At 45.6% G+C, this 19,843-nt stretch overlaps 1 protein-coding gene across 1 annotated transcript in view; it reads left to right on the top strand.

Moving 5' to 3' along the window:
* Window positions 1-11,724: 11,724 nt before the first annotated feature.
* ptprua (protein tyrosine phosphatase receptor type Ua) overlaps window positions 11,725-19,843 on the top strand; it is a gene marked incomplete at both ends in the record, with an annotated part of 134,799 nt that continues 126,680 nt past the window's right edge. Inside the window, 1 exon segment of the mRNA XM_079748920.1 lies at window positions 11,725-11,794. Coding sequence (XP_079605046.1) covers window positions 11,725-11,794 — 70 coding nt within the window.

Here is a 19,843-nt window from a genome sequence, read left to right as displayed (position 1 = left end):
TCCAACCGCCACCCTTCCGCTCCCCCACAACCCACCCACCGCTGCTTATCAGGACGGAGAGGCAGCCATGCACGCCAGGAGTCTGGAGGGAACCAGACTGCATTGCCACCACGGCAACAAAACGTAAATCTCTTTCCATTATTATTATTATTATTTTTTTTACCATGCATAATCTTTATGCTGTTGCAGTGTTCTCGTTGACGGGACACACTCGGCGTTGAATCTTTTTTCCATGTGCGTGAAAAACCATTCGCAGCCCTGTAGAGGACTTCTTTATTATTGTAAGCCTGTGATGTATTGAGGAGTAGGCATACATATTACTGTGATAAAAAGGAACAACAAGTAGACAAAGGGCAATAGGGAGGTTTGATGTTCAGGCTGTAATGTCCTCTAGCTGGAGAGTGTTAATGGTACAGGACTGGGAACAGATAGAAAGTGCCTCGTATCTCAATTCAGTCTATGTCATTTGGGAAACTGACCTCTAAGTCAAGGTGTATTTCAACGTGTAATCATAATATTATAGATTTGATTCATTTTCAAACAGGTGTTATTGATAGCAGCCATTTATTTGAAATAAAAGATACATTTGGGCGATAGGTAAAAATTAAACCCTATTAGAATGGAAGATGGTATTCATCTTTCCCTACTTTTGACCAATTTCTAGAAGCAGTGAGCACAACGCAGTGTTCAGAGTAAAGCTTAGAGCACGACGGGCCATGGCAGGAGTCGCCTATGGGAGAGAATTGTCATCGACCCCAATGACTGCTGTGTTCAAAATGGATGGGCAAAGCTGCTGGTCTTTTGATTACAAGAATACTTTGTAGTGTACTGTTTTACCTCAAATGGTCTGCAATCTATGGAAACATTTATAAACGAATGAACAAACTAGAGTTTGTTGTAGATATTGACAAGTTGACACGCGGAGAAAGGCTTAAAATTAATCTGCACAGCAAAAGCACAAAAGTATTAACCTATTGTCATTTATTTTTGAATAACCAAACCTATTTTCTTGAGTTCATTTGTATCCACTGTTTAGCAAAATTTGCTAGTTGAGGTGAGCTAAAGCTATCTTAAGCCGAAGCCAGACTGCGCCAGGCCAACCAGCTGAGCTAACAAACGCCGCCGACTCCAAATGCTCAGTGGACCTTGGATGATGCCGGGACATTTTCTTTACAGAGACGACTCATTTAGTCTGCAAAAATAGGAAAGTTATTCTCATTGGTTTTATTTATTTATGGTTAACCCTTTACGATAATGGTATATTATCTAACTATTAAGTAACACTAGTTCATGCAGTTCTAAGCATTAACTAACTTTTAATTAACAGTGAACTAATGACCTAGTAGTCATTTACTAATGGTGTTCATGTTTACTACGGTAATAATTAATAAAATATGACCCACTACAAAGGATTGGATATGGTGTCAACCAGAGTATCTTTAACTAGCAAGAACTTAACTACAGTACAGAAATGTAGCCCACTACCCATTACGCTAACTCATGTGAACGCTATAAAATAATGCTGTGGCAATAACCAATGTCAATTTATGGTAAATTAATGGGCCATTATTTTAAAGTGTTAGCCGTTTATGCATTTTTTATTTCAGATAAGAGGTGCTTCATTGCGCCCCATCTGTTTAGCAGCAGTCCTATCTGGCCAGCAAGGATTAAATGTTTGTTTGGCGATAAAGGTTGTGAAACTGATATCAGCAAAGCTAATTAAACAAAGCTAATGTAAAAATAAATGTGAATCTTGCTTGATACAGTGCTACAGGGTATTACGTTTGTTTACCCGATAAGCATGCAAACTTGGCTGGCTCGTTCAGTAAGTTGGCTAGACTACCTGTACTGCTGCATGGTGTTTGACCCAATTCATCCAGTTCAATATTGAAATAACTAGTCTGCCACTGATAATTTCTCACTTTCCTGTTTTCAATTCAGGAAGTGTGCTTCATGCTCAAACTGTTGCTACATTGCTAAATTATTTGCCTGACAGCTATGCTCTTTCCATCCACTGAATTGAAATCAAATTGACCAACACGTGTGTGTGTGTGTGTGTGTGTGTGTGTGTGTGTGTGTGTGTGTGTGTGTGTGTGTGTGTGTGTGTGTGTGTGTGTGTGTGTGTGTGTGCGGGTGTGTGTGCGCTTGCATGTGTGTGTGTTTTTGTCTGTGAGTGAGAGACCACATCTATGTCTGCCTTTCTGCAAATGGTGTTTTTGTGCATCCGCATGTGTTCATGCTTGCATGAAAGCATACTCAGAGACCTGCCTATTCAGTATTATCTTAGGTCATCAAGGTCTCTGGAACTCAATTATAAGCAAATGTACACCTTTAAGGTTACCTTGACTGTTAACAGAATGATATATGCTTTTGAAAACATTCCAGAATACAAGTGAATCATACTTTATACTAGCTGCTTCTGGTGTTTTTTCTGTTTTAATGGTTGGCTTGGCTTTTGAAGAGGGTAGGGTGAACAGAGGGCAAGATGCCTCTCCACAACTCATGATTACAAGGATGAAAAGAAACCTTTCAACACAAGTATATACTTTTGAAAAGCATTGCAAGATCAAGATCAAAAAAAATGATGGCCTCCATCTTTAACCGTATTCATCTTGTGAGGTCATCTTTAGCAAATGCAAGTTCAGTTAAAACTGATAGAATCTGGCAGAAATTCCAGGCACATTTTAGTCTGTATGATTTTGTTTTTACATTTATCTCGGAAATCTAAAATCATTCTTGACCACTTTTTTGTGTAACTTAACTTTAGTGGCCGAGGTCAACACAACATTATCCATTGTAAAAACAACAGACACAAGCACAAAACTTATTCGCTCTTTAGATTAATCTTCCCTTTCTACACTACCCACCTTGCGTACGGAGAGAGTTGGCTGGACAAGCAGAAAGATAAAGAACGGATGAAGCAGCTGCCAAAGAGTCATGTCTGATACAGTTTCTTATTACAAAAGTATTAAAAAGTAAAATAGTTTTCTAAAATGGACCAGACTACCAGCTAATCCCTGGCGATGTTTAGAAAGAAGGTGGACAGCTGCTCTCAGAAGGTCCATCCAGTCCTGCAGGCAGGAGAGAATCATCCTGTGTGAGGAGGAACCTCTCCAGAAGGAGTCCTGAACCAAAAAGAGAAGTTTGCAACGAGGTTTTCAACGAGGTTGCCTCACGACTGGACTGGCAAATTAAGTCCCTGAGAGAAACTACACCCAGAAGCTAAAACCATCCCAGGCAGCGGAGAGGCGTGCATATCATCAGGAGATGGAGGCCAGAAAGCCCTTTGAGCTGGAAGCAGAAGAGTGAAGCTGGGGAGGGAGGTCTCCGGGGGGGAGAGGTCTGAGCGCTGGATGCATCAGAAGGCCGTCCCGCTGAGAAGGACCCGGTTTGCAGGGAGAGAGGGAGGCCGACGGCTGTGTCTGTCCCAGATGGGGCAAGGCTTAGAAAGACGAATGTTAAGAATAATAAAGGGATGGAAACGAAGAGAGAGGCAGGCTTCAAAAAGGCCAATAATAATAATCGTGACCTGCACACAAAACCAAACCAAAACACAGTCGAGGTCATACCATGGGGTCGGGAAGCCAGACAATCCCTTTTGACTCTGGCTCTGTTTGGCCTTGCCGGGATGTGAATGAGAACTGCACATGCTCCGGCAAAGTGCCATGTGGACTCAGACTGGGTCACTGTGGCCGCAAACACCTGTAATGTATGTAAAGCGCTATGTGCTGTTGTGTCGCCTTCCCTTCCCTTGTCTCCCCCGAACCTCCTCTCCCCTTCACTTCACTAGACTTTATTCCCTGGTTTTATTAACACTTAAATCTGTTGCAACCTTTTCTTAGTGCCACTTTTAAACACGGTTACATTTTACAGTTATCCCTGTTAAACCTTACATTAACTGTATTTTCAGATGTTGATGAGAGATGCATCTGCTCACGGTTGCCGCAACCTTCCACAAACTAAGATGGCTGCCGCAAAAGAGACTACAAAGAAAAGGTCACCAGCAACCTAACCCAGCTGCAGCTCATCATGCCTAGTTAACGAGGCCATCTGAACGCATGGTCTGTGATTTTTCCATATGTAACCTTTGAGGTGTTTGGTGGTCATGATACGTTTTGAGATTTAAGGGTTGTGTTGCTAGGATTTTAGCTTAAACCTGTATTTGTATGCATACACACCGCATGTGTATGAATCAATCCCCAACCCCTCTCATAGTGCCACAAGGCATAATGGACCATTATAAAATGTAAAAAAAAACAGCTAAGCCATGACTTAACCATCCTGCTCTCTTTAGCTAAGACATAAACACACGCTCAACTCAGCAATTTAGTCCAGGGCAGCAGTCACCCGTCACTATAACCTACCACTCACGAATCTATGATCTAACCACGACTATGAATACTACTTCATACAAGAGCGGCCATCGACGGGGAAAACAGAAGGCCTCCATGCCCTCCCCGAGTGCACTTTGCTGTACAAGCTGTTGAAGAGGTGGGGAAACGCACAGCAGAAGAAGTGAGTGAAGTCATTGAAAGGCAGTGCTCTATTTTTTGCCAGTTAGAATCGTTACGACTGGAGCGCTGGGCTGATTGGACGCCGCCAATAGTGGCGGTGATTGTTGCATGTGACGTAGCCTCATTCGCTGTGTGATAAGTAGGCTGTGCCTGTGACTTGGCAGCTGTCAGATATACTTGGCAGTGTAAATGATCTGCCAGATCCTTTACTGACGTGTGTGCTGTTAGCACCGATTTTACCACCCGAGTTACATTTCTTTTGGTTCAAATAAATCTTGCTGTGAGACATTCTTTTACTTTGAAGTCTATTGGTGGAAGCGAACAGAGTGGGGATGAGTAATAATAGAATAGAACAGTAATGTAGTCGGAGATAGCAGGCACAGGTTTAAGTAGTGTTTGTTGCAACATATTAGAAACTGTACTAGATTCTTTTTAGTTTGTTTGACTCATGGTTTGTTTTCTTTTTCTTGTTTATTATGTCAGTGTACACACACACACACACACACACACACACACACACACACACACACACACACAATCATACCAGTGTAATTCTAAACAAAATTGTGTTATCTAACTGTTAGAACACTATTGAGCTGCAAATTAATTCTGAAGGGTATATTGGATTTGGGTTTCAGATTTCATACTTTCTGTTCAGTCTATGGCTCTGACAGCTTACTTGGTTGGTTGGTTCATCTTAGCCAATTAGAATGAATGTTTGCAGCACTTTTGGTGGCCCAGATCTTCTTCATGTCTCGTTCACTATTATAAGAGTTGTTCTGTTTTGAGTGCTGCTGAATCTCATTTTCATTAATTAAACTTTCAAATGAAGACATGCTAATATACTTAAATAGCATGTGGGTATGCAGTTTAGGCTTGATCATTTTTATGTGTAATATAACATTTTGGGAAGACAGTCAATTATGATAAAGAGTCTTTTTTTCTTCCTGAGCTTTAAAATGAGACACGTCCAAGACGAAAACAAAAAAATCTGTGGAAAATGCTAATCATAAACAAAAGCATAATCCAAAGATAGTAAAGACTGCACACAGGCCCAAAGTTAAACAAAGACGAGCCAAGGGCAAGGGCATAGGTCTATTGAGGCAGTAGCAGGAATACATCACAAGACTAAAAAACAGTGTGAAAAACAATAGAGCTGGAAAGGCCCGAGGATATGCCAGGGCAGAGTCGGGCAAAGAGTGGTGATAGGACAGTTATTTCTGGGGATGCACTTGAAAGAGTGAGGGGGCGAGTACAAAGAATGTACATAGAATGATGGAGAAGACTGGAGGAAGAGGGTGTTGGCTGATGTTGGTGGTTGGGAAGGTAACAAAATCCGAAACCAGGTGCATTGTCCCTCCTTCCCACCCACCACCATCAACCCAGCTGCCACCGTCAACAAAATCGGCATCACCACCAGCACCATGGACAAAATGCCTGTCCAATGGAGCAGAACTTTTAAAATGGATGAGATTTTCCGAGAAAAAAGTGTGTGCTCCCGCTCCGCGGCGTCGGAGAGATAAGTGCAACACACAGAGATAGGGAGCGAGGGGAAAGACGAACGTTTGGCAGAGGAAGATTGTGAGGCCGCAGTCAAACAAACTTCAGTACTCTGTGTGTGTGTTTGTGTGTGTGTGTGTGTGTGTGCGTGTGTGCGCGTCTGTCTGTCTGTCTGTACGTATCTGGGTTTTAATCATAGACAGACTGTATCAAGTATTAACCAAAATTGAATGTGTAATTATGTGAGCGATTCCATTTATACTCTGAACGGTGACTCATACATCCCCATCAAATGATGAAAGCTCCCTTTAAAAATCTGTGATTTCAAGTATTCTCTTTTAAGGTGACGCCACAATGAAAAATATTAAATTGTGAAATGAAGCCTTAAAAAACAAAGTCACATTAATGTAAGGTGACCGAGACGTGTTGAACAAACTGCATTACACAAGCGCTTTCATGAAAAACACAAAGGCAAACGCAACGACACATACGCAAAAGCCACAACATTATAATGGAACTGAGGGTCGACCCATGTTGACAATCAAACTAGCTTCCTTCGATGTTGGTTTCGGACCATTATTGTCTACCCATGTGGAAGGATAAAGTGCTAAAGTTTAAGTACAGATTGCAATGTAGGCCTATTGTCATTTTTGCAGACGTGCCATTTTTGAGGAAATGCGTTTGAGTGTTAAGTCTCGAAGATAACTTTTTTAATAAGGCTTATGCTATCCACATTCTATACTGTATGAGTATATAATAATAGTCCGCTTTCAAAAGAAGATGACCCATTTCATTGCCAACGTCAGTGAACGCTCACTTCCGTTATGCTGTGGCTTTGGTGCAATGGCTTTTGCGTCTGCTATGAATGTGCTTCTTCTTTTCGAAATTGCAAAGCATTTTGGATATAGTTCTTTCAACATGGTATTCATAAAAATGAAGGTGCACACTGATTCTACATCAAAAAGCTTGATCGTCGACCAAAGGGTTGAGCCATAGAGCTGCCTGCAAGATCCTGTAAGGACAGAGCCAACCGACATGTCCCCAGATTGAGGATGGCCTTACCACTCCAAGAAGCAGGGAGCCATCCTGGGGAAACCACACTGGGATGGACTGGCTGGGTGCAGAGAGGGATCTGTATTCTGCTGCAGCACGATGGGGACCTCGGGGTGTTTAACATGGACCCCCTGTTCCTGCCTGCTGTCATTTACTGTGTGAGAGAGAGAGAGAGAGAGAGAGAGAGAGAGGGAGAGAGAGAACTACTGTCTCTATGCGTGACTTATCCAGACCTCTAGGGGTGTATGCAATTGTTCAGCACTAATGAGAGAAACCCCCAAAAAACTGAAAAGCTTACCCTGCCACAGTTGTAAGCCTTCAGAAGTGTCTCGGGAACATTGTGAAATATTTGTTTATTTTTGCATAGTTTAACAGGTGAAAGAGTGCAGCCCTTCCCTCCCTTCCTCCCAAACGAGCAAGGGCTGATAGGGGACTAAAAGTCACTTCGCTCCTTGGGGATAAAGAGTTTTTAAGCTGCTAATCCGTTTCACTCTGTCTGTGATTGAGGGAAACATCTGACATTTGAGGCTTCATATGAAGAATGTTTGCAGAGCTTGTGTGTTTTTGTGCGAGTGAGCACGTGTGTGTGACTGAGATTGTGTTTCTGTGCGCACGGGAATGTGCACACGCTGTGCTAGGCAGCGTCTTGTTGCTTTACGGTTCACAAAGCGAGCACATAAAGTTTTAGTGGAAGTTTTAGTTGCAATAGTTGTGTTTGTGGAGGTTTTATGTCAGCATGCTGTGAACCCGCGTGCTTTGTGTGCACATCTGTTTGTGTGTGTGTGTGTGTGTGCGTTTGTGCAAGGGTGTGTGTGTGTGTGTTTGTGCATGTGTGTGTTTGTGCAAAGGTGTGTGTGTGTGCACACGTGTGTGTGTGTGTTTGTACACGTGTGTATGTGTGTGTGCGCATGTGTCTGTGTTTGTGTGTGTGCCACCAGACAGTGCCACCACGGTGACAGCTCCGAGTCCTTCTACACACCGCCTCCCTTCCGACACTTATGAAAATAAATGGGGTGGGAGGGGGACCTCTAGGGGCGAGGGAGCCAGGGTCGTCTGGTGTCAGGACGGGGGAGAGACGGGTGGCTGTGTGGGCTGACAGGCGGAAGCCGCTGCTCTGCATTGCATGACGGCACCTCCCCCCCCCCCCATCCGTTACTGCTGACGGTAGGAGTTGAGGAGTGAATGGCTGATGCGGCCATTGGGGAGGCTGGTGGATACGTGTGTGTGTGTGTGTGTGTGTGTGGGGGTGGTAGATGATGGTTGAGTGAGGTGAGACCAGGGCGTCGATGTCCCCTATAGGTATTCCACTGGGGTTCATCACTGGGGCAACTGCGGTTGCCCCAGTGTTCCCCCCGCTGTCGCATTGCATTTTGGCAAACATCCCCTGACGCATTGTTTTATAAAAAATAAAAATAAAAGTTGTGTTTATTTATTTTTCTACTTTTTCTCTCCTTATGTTGCGGGCTGCGGCTGAACTTTCCTTTGACACGGCTTGGCTCTCGCCTGCTGCTTTTCTCTTGCCCCTGTCTCAGAGGAACTCACACAGCTGAACGTGGGAAGTAGCCTACATGCCAGCAGGTATACCCTGACAAACCATGACAAAATAAATAAATATATAGGGGCCTGTATATCCACTTTCCTTTGGCCACCATGTTCGATTTTCCTTTGAGTAAAATCGGGTCACTTCATATTTATCCACTACAGAGGCAGTGGTTGTTTGGAAATGACGGCTAGCCTTTTCACTGATTCTGGCCCTGTTCTTCAAAGGAGGCGAGGAGTGGCTAGAGGAGGAAGGTACAGACACATGGCACTGGGGGGTAATGGGGATGGGGGGAGAAGCTGTGGCTTTCTTGGCCAAAGAAAGACATGAGGCACACCAAAGGGTAGATCATTGGTCAGTGATGAGGTCAGCCCTAGCTGGAATGTGTTTCTTTAACAAAATAATAATTTACCTCTAAATGCAACCACATTTCTCCTACTGTGTTTTTTGGTTTATATTTGTTGCTGGACATATGTATTGATTGATTTACTGTAATACTTTGAGTTCTAAATATGATCAACATTTCCGACATAATGCAACAAGCCTGCTCATTTTGTGTTACAATTCCGGTTATTTTCCCTAGACGTGCTATATTTTTGCACAATGTTGACACTGATTAAATGTCACAACACATAACGGCAACAACAACAAGAAGAACTCAAAGGTTTTATTGGAAAATTGATGTGTGTGAAATAAACCAGAAACAACCAAAGCCCGGTAATTACACTGCCATTTCAATACGACAGAATAACGGAGTAGGCTGTCTCTGTCCCCCTCAAAAATATAATAAATATAAAGTCACTTATGTTTACTCTGTCTCTGTGCTGACTTTAACAGTAATAGGCTGTAAAAACCCTTCTGTTTGTGTGCACTCCAAATAAATAATAATGAGCCCTTATGTGCATAGTGTTCAAGCAGATGACGTGTTTCGATGTTGTTTTTTCACTGAAACGTTGCATAAGACCCCTTTTCAACCTCAAAATAACATTTCATTGCTGATCTGTAATAATCAAGTTTTCTCTTTCGTTTTGATCCTGTGTCTTCTGTTCCTTTCCAACTTGATAGATAGTGTGAGGCGGGACTCCAGCTCGTGAGTGACAGTGTGCCTATCCAGACGGTTGCAGGTGAGGGGCCAGGTGATGTAAACACCTAATGCTTGAATATTAAAGACACGATTAGCTCCAGCCATGGTGTTTGCCTTTGGACGGATGGGCTCACATGGATAAGGATATACTTTGCATTGGTCTTCCCCGCCATCATATACTATCATATAATACAACATTCATTTTGATGCATAGGCCTACTTATCTACTCATAGTTGTTCCTTCTCTATAATCATTTTAATTTGGATGCTGCGTATTCCTATATTTATGTTTCCCATTGAATGCTTCTTTCAAAATATAATCGGTGTACTTTATTATAAACGCCCCCCGGTGCAGTGCGTAACCCATGGAAATGAACACGAGAGGTCTCACTCAATAATGACTCATTTAAAAAACAGCCTCTCCTCATAAAGCCAGTATGTGCACATGTGCAAGGGAGATGTTGTGTGCTAGCTAGAGAGAGAGAGAGAGAGAGAGAGAGAGAGAGAGGAGGAGAGCACTGCCATTACATCGTCTGCTACTACTCATTGCAGCTTCAATTATGAACGAGACAAGGTCTAAAGTCTTGTCGACGTCGAGTCATTTCCTTGTGTACAGAATGCACAGAAGATAATGGTACCATTACCATAGTGCCACACAAGGCATTGTTGGCTGAGTAGCACTGAGCCTGATATTTTGAAACGGAGTAAGCTCAATTTACTCTCCGTTTTAATGGGGTTTTGTGTTTTATTAACTTCGGTTAGTCTGTCCTAAGGCTAACATGGGCCCTTGGATGGCTAGAGCCATAGACCGGCATCAGTTTAGCACACAGCGCACAGCGACATTTACTGGACTGAACATCCCCATAACTGTGGTGGTAATAGCTAGCCAATCAGCTCTGCAAACAACAACAACCTCTCCCAGGCAAAATACTGCTTCTGCAGAAGAACTCATCAAATTGCCAAACGAGTAAACAGGCCACCGGTGCTGAAAGGTAGGCCTACTGGTATATCGTAAGTAAACGTAAATATCCAGTGGATATACACATTTAACCCTTTAACCAAAGGGCATCTTTGGTAAAAATGTAACATATATAATACATATATTGTACTGGTTAAAAGTGGCTAAAGTAGAGATGGCATTACCATGTAAAAACGTATGACAAAGTAGGATAATACATAACTCTGAAGTTAAGATACTAATATTTAGAATGTAATGGCATAAAAAGTATGAGCCTCATAAAAGTCATAAATATAAAAGTAGGCTGCTCAAGTACTTCTCCCCCTGGCAAAGCGAAACCTTTTCAAATGCCATAGGCAGTACAGAGGGTCGCCCCCTCGTCGTTGCTCATTCTGCTGTCTCCGTGCACATAAACAGCTTGGGGCCAATGAACAATATAATAATATAATAACTCATATATAGAACAATCATATATATGAAACATTCCATTCCAACATTTCATTTGAAAAGCTGGTCAAATTAAGTCTGCCGCCATTGAAGCCCTGTAATAAGAGGCCCTACGTGTCATTAATTATATTTTAGGAACATAATGCTAAAATCAGATGATAATGAACAGTCAAAACACTTTTTTATATATACATATTGACGTGACTGTGTGTGTTGACTCGTACCAACCAAGGTGTATCATCATTCTCGATAGTACATTTCTGTATAGGGTGTCATCCATTACTGCGTTCGTTTGTGGTTCCTGGCTCCAGCGTGTCAGCGTGCCATCAAACCGACCGCGTGGAGGCGTCCTAGAGCCGCGCTGTTACGCTCCGGGTTGTCAGAGCAAAAGTAGTAGAGCCGTTGCAGGAAAGCTTTTTTTTTGAATTCTTTACACTTACGTCAGCTGCACCGGCTCTGTGTTCGGCTTCAGTAGGGACCCAGTAGGGACCCAGCAGCGAAGCTTTTTCATTAGGGATGCAGCAGCAATGAATTGAGTGGAGTTGAGAACTTCCACCCTGCACTGCCGGAGTTGCTTCCAGGATTTCTTTCTGATAAACCTGCTGGACTTTTGGTGGCGGCTGCAAACATGTATTCGGCGTTATGTCTACTAATGCTGACCGTGAGGATCTACGCAGATAGTATGGAAGGGCCAACAGGTAAAACCCTTTCGCTTTTCTCTGTGGGTCGCTAACGGAGCACCTGTGCCCTGTCGGCTTTAGTTTAGTTCAAATCTGGTCTGTGCGCCTCCCTTGTCGGGAAGAAATGGTTCTTCACATGCAATGTCTGTTGTCTCAGCTTTAGCTTTTGGCGTGAGCAACTTGAGAAGTTTTCATCGAAATGTTGTATTCATGAGAGGATTTATAAACTGTCGAAGTGCTTTTATTGGCGTTTTCCGATAACGTTGTCGCTGAGTGACCAGACCAAAAAAGTCTCCTTCGAAGTTGTACCGTAACGCGGAATCCCTTAATACGTGCTTATAAAGTAAGATTAGCCTTCATTTAAATTGGTTTAGGTGTAACAGTGAGGACTATACGACTTTTCGTTTCAAGCTGAAGATTTCATAACCGCTTTACCGTCGCGCTTCCCGCTCCAAAAGTAGAGTACTTTGATCTAAAAATAATAAACCGTTCTAGAAGTCAGCCCGCGTACGAGAACGGTGTCGCGCACAACAGAACAGACTGACAGGACTCTGGATCTGTCTGGTGTGGCATTCATGTACTTCTGTATAATCTACAACTTTTGTTCAAACATAAATGATATCAAACTAGTTTCAATTGTACAATCAGATCAGTAAAAAATCTGATCTGAGAGATTGACGATAAGCCAGCCTTCAACGAACACTGGAAAACGTGAATAATATTAAGCATGAATAAATTATGGACATAGAGATAAATATATACTGAAATATTTTACTTAAAATATTTTTTCGGGTTGGCTCAATGCATGACCAATTGAGTAGGCCTAAGTTAATCAGCTGTTGTAATTTTCCTCGGTAAACTTTGGATGGTGGAAGCTGCTTTGACACCCAAGACTTAATGCTGACCAAAGACTTGAAGGGGCCACACCCCGTCTTGGGGGCCCATCTGAAGAATGTGTTGGGCATCCGATTTGGACGTGGAAGCGACCAGACTATATAGATAGTAGTCTATGCGGGCTATCCATTACACAGCCAACCGAGACCAATGTTGGATTGAGCAGATGGAGCAGCAACATAATTCTGTACTATGTGGTGGGACACACCTTCACATTCAAATTGGTTCGTCAAGTTGTGGCCTCGGGCCATGACAACAGATCAAACAATGTAACACGATAGTTAGGTGGCTTTAGTTTTCTCACGTGACGAAATGCAGGCGAAATACTCACAGCCCTGAGTAAGCCTACACCCCTCTCTCTCTCTCTCTCTCTCTCTCTCTCTCTCTCTCCTCACTGAGTGGCTCGTGCAACTGCACTTGGGAGGGCCCTGGGTCCCTATTCATCCACAGAGTGGGTGTGTTAGTGAGTCGATCCACAGGGGTGAAACAGACCCCCCCCCACACCCCCAGCGCGGACGTAATTTAATCTCAAAAAACAAAATGAACCTGATAGCTCTCCACACTCAGGGGCCACCAGTGAAATGGCATTTGAAGCTTGAAGCGTGCCGTGATGTGAGTGTACCCAGCGGAGGGGCCAGGGTTAAGGCGACCACACCGGGATGGTCTGGGGAGGTGGGGAGGGCTGGCGTGGAACAGGTTACTGTGCCCATTGTGTGACTTCAGGGGGAAGTAAGAAAGAACGAAGTACAGGTCTGCACTGGCAAAGTAAACATGTATGCCGACAACAACAGGGTGTGTTTGTATACTTTACAATACTGTTTTGTGCCTTCTCAATTCATGCAACCTACAGAGGAAGTTCGGTGCTGCAGTGCTAGGGGAGGTCACGTCAAAGTGAGGAGACACGGTGTCATTGGCAAGAATTAGCCCCGTAGTCCAGGCAGTGGTCATTTGGTTTTGTCTCAGGCCATGTTAATATGGTGCTAAAGGAACAATGGACATTTGCATGCCTATCTTACCAATTACATTGACAATGCAAACAGCCCTCAACCTATTAATAAAAATATAAGCTAATCACATACTGTCTTTCAAAGCAATAACAAACCATCGAGGCTAGGAGATGATGCTTTGCTGCAATGCACTCGACAAAAGGCGCCCTTCTTTTGTTTTGTGCTGATAGGCTAAGAATGAACAGATACAATTTAGCTCATGTTGAACACAATTAATTTGAATTTGTAATGCGCAGCACACCCCCCCCTCCCCAATTCAATCCAAATCTATGGCATTAGCATACCGGTAGCATAAAGCAGTGCCCTATAAAATGGCATATTCACACCATTAAAAAAGTTATTAGCAGCAGAGTTCCTGGGCTTGGCTCACTCGCAAGTCAATACAATTCGCATTAAACAATCTTGATCTTTTGAGTGTTTTTAATTGCCTTGACGGCTGCGCTCTCTCGTTTGCCAGTCTGTACGGCATCAAGCTTTTGGCACCGTTCTTATCCTGCAAAGAAATGACTCCTTTTTGAAGGACATGGCAAGAAGTTCAATATAATCAAAAGCAGCCGAATGTACTTTTTAATTATTGAAGGTGAAGCTTTCAATGGCCTTGTTTGAGAGTCGTTTGAGACTCCTGTCAGACGTCCGCAGGGATTCGCGTGCCTCGTCGTCGCTACCTTCTACCGCCGGCCTGCGAGCGCCCACCACCAGCCCACACGGACTGCTGTTGTTGTGGGCTGAGCAGCACTGCGGTGCAGCAGTAGGTGCCTCCCCCGCCTCCCCCTTTCCCTCTCCTCCCCTCCCCTGCTATGATCATTTTCCTCTCCCTGTGAGGCGACTGTCACGGCACAGGACTGATGTACTCTCCAACATAACGGACGATCTCAGGTGTGATTTCTCATGGCTTCTTTTGCGGTGGGGGATGAGGGTTTGGGTTTTGGGGGGGGGGGGGGGGGGGGGGGGGGGGGGGTATGGGCAACACCAGTCTCACCGGTCTCTTCATCCAGTCCCTCGCCACAGGAGCAGCACTGCGCTCACAGCCGAGCCTGGCAGGAAGTTCCCAACAACAACCTCACTATTTTTGTGTTTGTTGGAGTTGGTTTTTCCCGCTGTGAAAATATTTCAGTTTTGACATTGCTCCTCTATTCCATGTGTGTGTGGGTAACAGCACCGGCAAAGCAGGGCCAACCTGGAAACGCTGTACTTGTCACCCCTTGCCGCATTATTTCCAGATGACGTTAATCCGGCACAGAACCTTTCTGCGTTGGCGTTAGGGGAGCTGTGTATGTGTGCGTGTGTGTGTGTGTGTGTCTGTCTCTCTACCTGTCTACCTGTTAGTGGTGCCTGTTGGTACTGTTATTTCGTTTTTTGTATTCTATTTTTATTTTCACCGTGTCACATTGACAAACATGACAAACAACAAGTCATGATTGGACAGATGGTCCCCACGCCAGCTGCTCATCAGGCGGGTCACTTTGAGGTTTTTAGCCGCTTAATCTCATTTTTTAAAAGCAAATCAGGTTTATTTCTTTTTTTCCCCGGGGCACGCTTTGTCTGCCCGGTGCCCTTTTAGCAAAGGCCCGAGCATCTGTGTTATTAGCTCCGAGCAGACAAAGCCCGCCGCCCCCCGTTAATGGTGCCTTTTCACATCGGTTCCCCGCCCGGGCGGAACAGAACACCGGGCACCAACAATGGGGCTCATGTGTTCACATCCGTGGGCGTCGGTGTCTCCACCTGCTCTTTTATCCTTGACTGGTGTACCGGTGTACCTAGCCATCAGTCTAATTAACACTTAGAGCCGCTCCCCATGCTTACTCCACGGTGAGGAAGATGATGGTGGTGGAGCTCATCATCGCCCTTCCCCCGTCTTCTTATCTGAACCACTTTTTGTTTTCACATTTTCAACACATCCTGTCGTGGATAATCCTCAGGAGGAGGCAGCGCAGGATAAGCAGAATATATTGTCTGGGGGGGGGGGGGGGGGGGCAGATCGGGCTGGGGGGTACACTGGGGCCAAAAGGGCTTGATGTGCTCCTTGGAAGTGGGGAGGGCGTGGGGCCCGAGATAGCGATGCAGTGTGTGAACGCTGCCAGATCTCTGAACCTCTGGGCTCCCAGGGGGGATGGCAGGGCTTCACTCACCGCTGCCCTGGCAACAAAGGAGCCCAGATCTTAAAGTGATCAGACCCTTGAACTACAGAGGGGCCCCGGGCCTCGGCTTCTCAACCAAGGTTTTTCAGAAAAAGTGCCAGAGTGCAGGAGACCCCCCCCCAACAGGCCTTTTAAATACCACACACACTCACGCATGCACACTCTAACACACGCACGCACACACTCTCACACGCACGCACGCACGCACACACGCACACACACACAGACACACACACACACACACACACACACACACACACGCGCGCACACGCACGCACGCACGCACGCACAAACACAAACTCTCTAACACACACACACACACACATCACATTTAACACACACACACACACATCACACTCTAACACACACACACTCTAACACATAAACACACTAACACACACACACTCTAACACATAAACACACTAACACACACATCACATTTAACACACATACACACACACACACACATCACACTCTAACACACACACACACACTCTAACACACAAACACGCTAACACACACACACACACACACACACACACACACACAAACACAAACAAACACACACTAACACGCGCTTCCTGCATCAGCGTGAGAATATGCCTTTGCGCTGTGAAATATGGGGGTTTGAATCATGCCTTTGAAAGCACAGGCATGCGCCACATGTAGGCAGCTGACCTCACTGCAGTGGAGCGATAGTGACTGGAATATACATGTGATCCCCTGCCACTTTTCGCTCTTTAACGCAAGCAGGCCGGGCCCTATTTTGAAACAGCGCCTCAATGCACCTCTTCACATCACAGCAAAACCACCCACAGCGAAACCAGGAAGAGCCCTCACTTAAAATCCGTACAATTTTTTTGCATATTCGACATTGCAGATTCACGCCTCGTGGTTGGCGCCTGGCAGTCCGTGCAGAATGGTGTGGAGGCCGTGCGGGGCGTTTGTGAGCCGTGTTGGGAGTTGTGTTGGCGAGGCGGGCTGTTGTGCAGTGTGTTTGTTGTGATTAAACGGTAACAAGAGATGGGATATGCGCGACCACGACTCAGGCGGCGGCGGCGCAACGCACGCCAGGCTATTCAAGTCCTGTTCCTGTCCCGACCGCGCGGTCCAGCTGCCGCCGCTGCCACCGCCGCTCCCCCGGTTTGTCCGTCTCCCGCCCACCAGAGCAGGCCGTGCATAATCCCTGTAAATATTTCTACCCGCTCCACCTGCACGCCAATGATTACACTCGTCACCGCCACCTCCCCCCCGGATCCGCCCCGGTTCCCTCAGCTCAACCCCCTTCTACCCTCTGCCATTCCTTCACCACCTCCACCCCCTTCTACCCTCTGCCATTCCTTCACCACCTCCACCCCCTTCTACCCTCTGCCATTCCTTCACCACCTCCACCCCCTTCTACCCTCTGCCATTCCTTCACCACCTCCACCCCCTTCTACCCTCTGCCATTCCTTCACCACCTCCACCCCCTTCTACCCTCTGCCATTCCTGCACCACCTCCACCCCTTCTACCCTCTGCCATTCCTTCACCACCTCCACCCCTTCTACCCTCTGCCATTCCTTCACCACCTCCACCCCCTTCTACCCTCTGCCATTCCTTCACCACCTCCACCCCCTTCTACCCTCTGCCATTCCTTCACCACCTCCACCCCTTCTACCCTCTGCCATTCCTTCACCACCTCCACCCCCTTCTACCCTCTGCCATTCCTTCACCACCTCCACCCCCTTCTACCCTCTGCCATTCCTTCACCATCTCCGCCCTCTACTACACTCGACCACTCCTCCTCCACCTCCACCCACTACTGTCCTCTTTCACTCCTTCTCCACCACCACCATGTTTGGTGGTGGTTTTTGCGATTATAATCTTTAAAATGAATAATGATGGGGATTCTTTGCGTATTAACCAGCCGTGGACAATGGTGCACAATTCAAATAAACAAAGAACCCAAGAAGCATCTGGTTGCTGCATTAAATGTCAAGGGAATGTTTACTTGTAATTCATTCATATTGCAGCTTCACACTAAATAATAGTACACATAATGCCTGCAGCCTGCAGCTATAGAAGCTACTCAACCCCAATTGCTATCTCCCTTCCCCGTATTGACCTCTTGCATCCCTATCTCTGAACTCACTGTAAGGAACCCTTCACCAACCCCAACATCCCCAGGGCTGTTAATAGCGCAGGTGGTCATCGGCCTGTCTCGGTAGGAAATACGGTGCCGGTATACTGTTATGTAACCAATGATGAGCGGCGTACTTTCACTTCAGTAATTTCTTTACCTGGATTTAGAGTGAGAATCACCAGACGAAACGGCTCCACTCGTGGTTGATGTGGTGGAGAATACCTCCAGGGCATGAGAATCTCTGTTCGCCTGCAGATATGACACTCTCTTTTCCTTTCTTTTTATGACGGCGGTATGCCCTCGAGTCCAACCCCCATGTCACTAGAAGATATTAAAACAAACTACAGTGGATCTTAAGGGGGGGAACAAAGCGCAACAAGATGAAAATATAAAGTTTGGGGGGATATATTTTTTAGGTGCTTTTTCGTTGCTTTTATGTTCTATTGAGTTCCTGCTCAACTTCTTGAACTGACCAGTGGATTATTTCACCTTTCACCTCTTTTCACCTATACTCTTTCATCTCCTCTCCTTTCCCGTCCTCTAGTTTCATCTCCTTCCCTTTATCCTCTCTCCTCTCCTTCCCTCTAGTCCTCTTCGGATGATTGTCAATCCCCCAACCCCCCGCTCTCATTTACAGTCACTACTGATCTGCTCACAAAGTCCCTGAGAGAGAGAGAGAGAGAGAGAGAGAGAGAGAGAGAGAGAGAGAGAGAGAGAGAGAGAGAGAGAGAGAGAGAGAGAGAGAGAGAGAGAGAGAGAGAGAGAGAGAAAGACAGAGATAGTGAGACAAGCGGTAGAGAAAGACAGAGATAGTGAGACAAGCGGTAGAGAAAGACAGAGATAGTGAGACAAGCGGTAGAGAAAGACAGAGATAGTGAGACAAGCGGTAGAGAAAGACAGAGATAGTGAGACAAGCAGTAGAGAAAGACAGAGATAGTGAGATAGGAAGTGAGAGATTGAGATAGAGTGAGAGAGAACGAGATGGGTAGAGAGAGAGCTGATGGATTAGTCTGAGACTGGATTGGAGCATAAGGCCGAGGTTGATTGGTCCTCTAGCTTCTCTTTAGTCTCTTCATCAAACCTATCCCCCCCCCAGCTTCAGTCTGCCCTCCTGACCCAAAACTTTTAACATCATTGCGGCGCCACAGCAGATGGGGTCTCCAACAGCACAACACCAGCCGCACACGCTGAGTGGCGATGTGTGGGGGGGGGGACAGCTCAGACACACGGCGGGGTTATGCGTGATGCGGTCTACTGGATCCACATTCGTTTGCATAATACGTCGGTGGGCATATGTTGTGGGGATTTTGGATTCGTTCTTTTTTTTTTTTAAAGGGTTTTGGTAAACAACCGCCTCTTGTGTTGACAGTGATGCCCGCCCCCCCCCCACTCCTTTTCCCCTCCAAAAATACATAGAAAACAAAGAAAGAGTTAGTGGGGCAGCATCCAGAGTAATAAGCTCAATCCACAAAACGGATTTGGATTAGCGGCGTTCCCCCTTGCCGCCGATGAAAGTTAAGACAGAGGATTCGCTCATGGCGTCGATAAAACGAACCACATGGCGACGGGGTACAGCCTCACCCCCCTGTGACAAACGGCCCAGGCAACCGACGCCTGATCCTTAATTACCTGTGTCATCTGAATTAACGGTGGATAAAAGCGTGGGCCGGAGAGTGAGCGTGCTCCCATGCCATGTTTTCGTCCCGCTCCTCACCTGCCCATCTGAAGTGATTATCTCTGCAATGTTCGGCCGGGGCTCTGCATGTCTCTTCGTTTTATTCACACCCTTCATCTTCAAAGTGTGGATTTTTACTTGTCTCGTTTGGAGCTGTGTGTGTGTGTGTGGTGTGTGTGTGTGTGTGTGTGTGTGTGTGTGTGTGTGTGTGTGTGTGTGTGTGTGTGTGT

This window comes from Pollachius pollachius, assembly GCF_949987615.1.
Source record: "Pollachius pollachius genome assembly, chromosome: 13".
Classification (NCBI taxonomy): Eukaryota; Metazoa; Chordata; class Actinopteri; order Gadiformes; family Gadidae; genus Pollachius; species Pollachius pollachius.
This window is presented reverse-complemented; position numbering and strand designations above follow the sequence as displayed.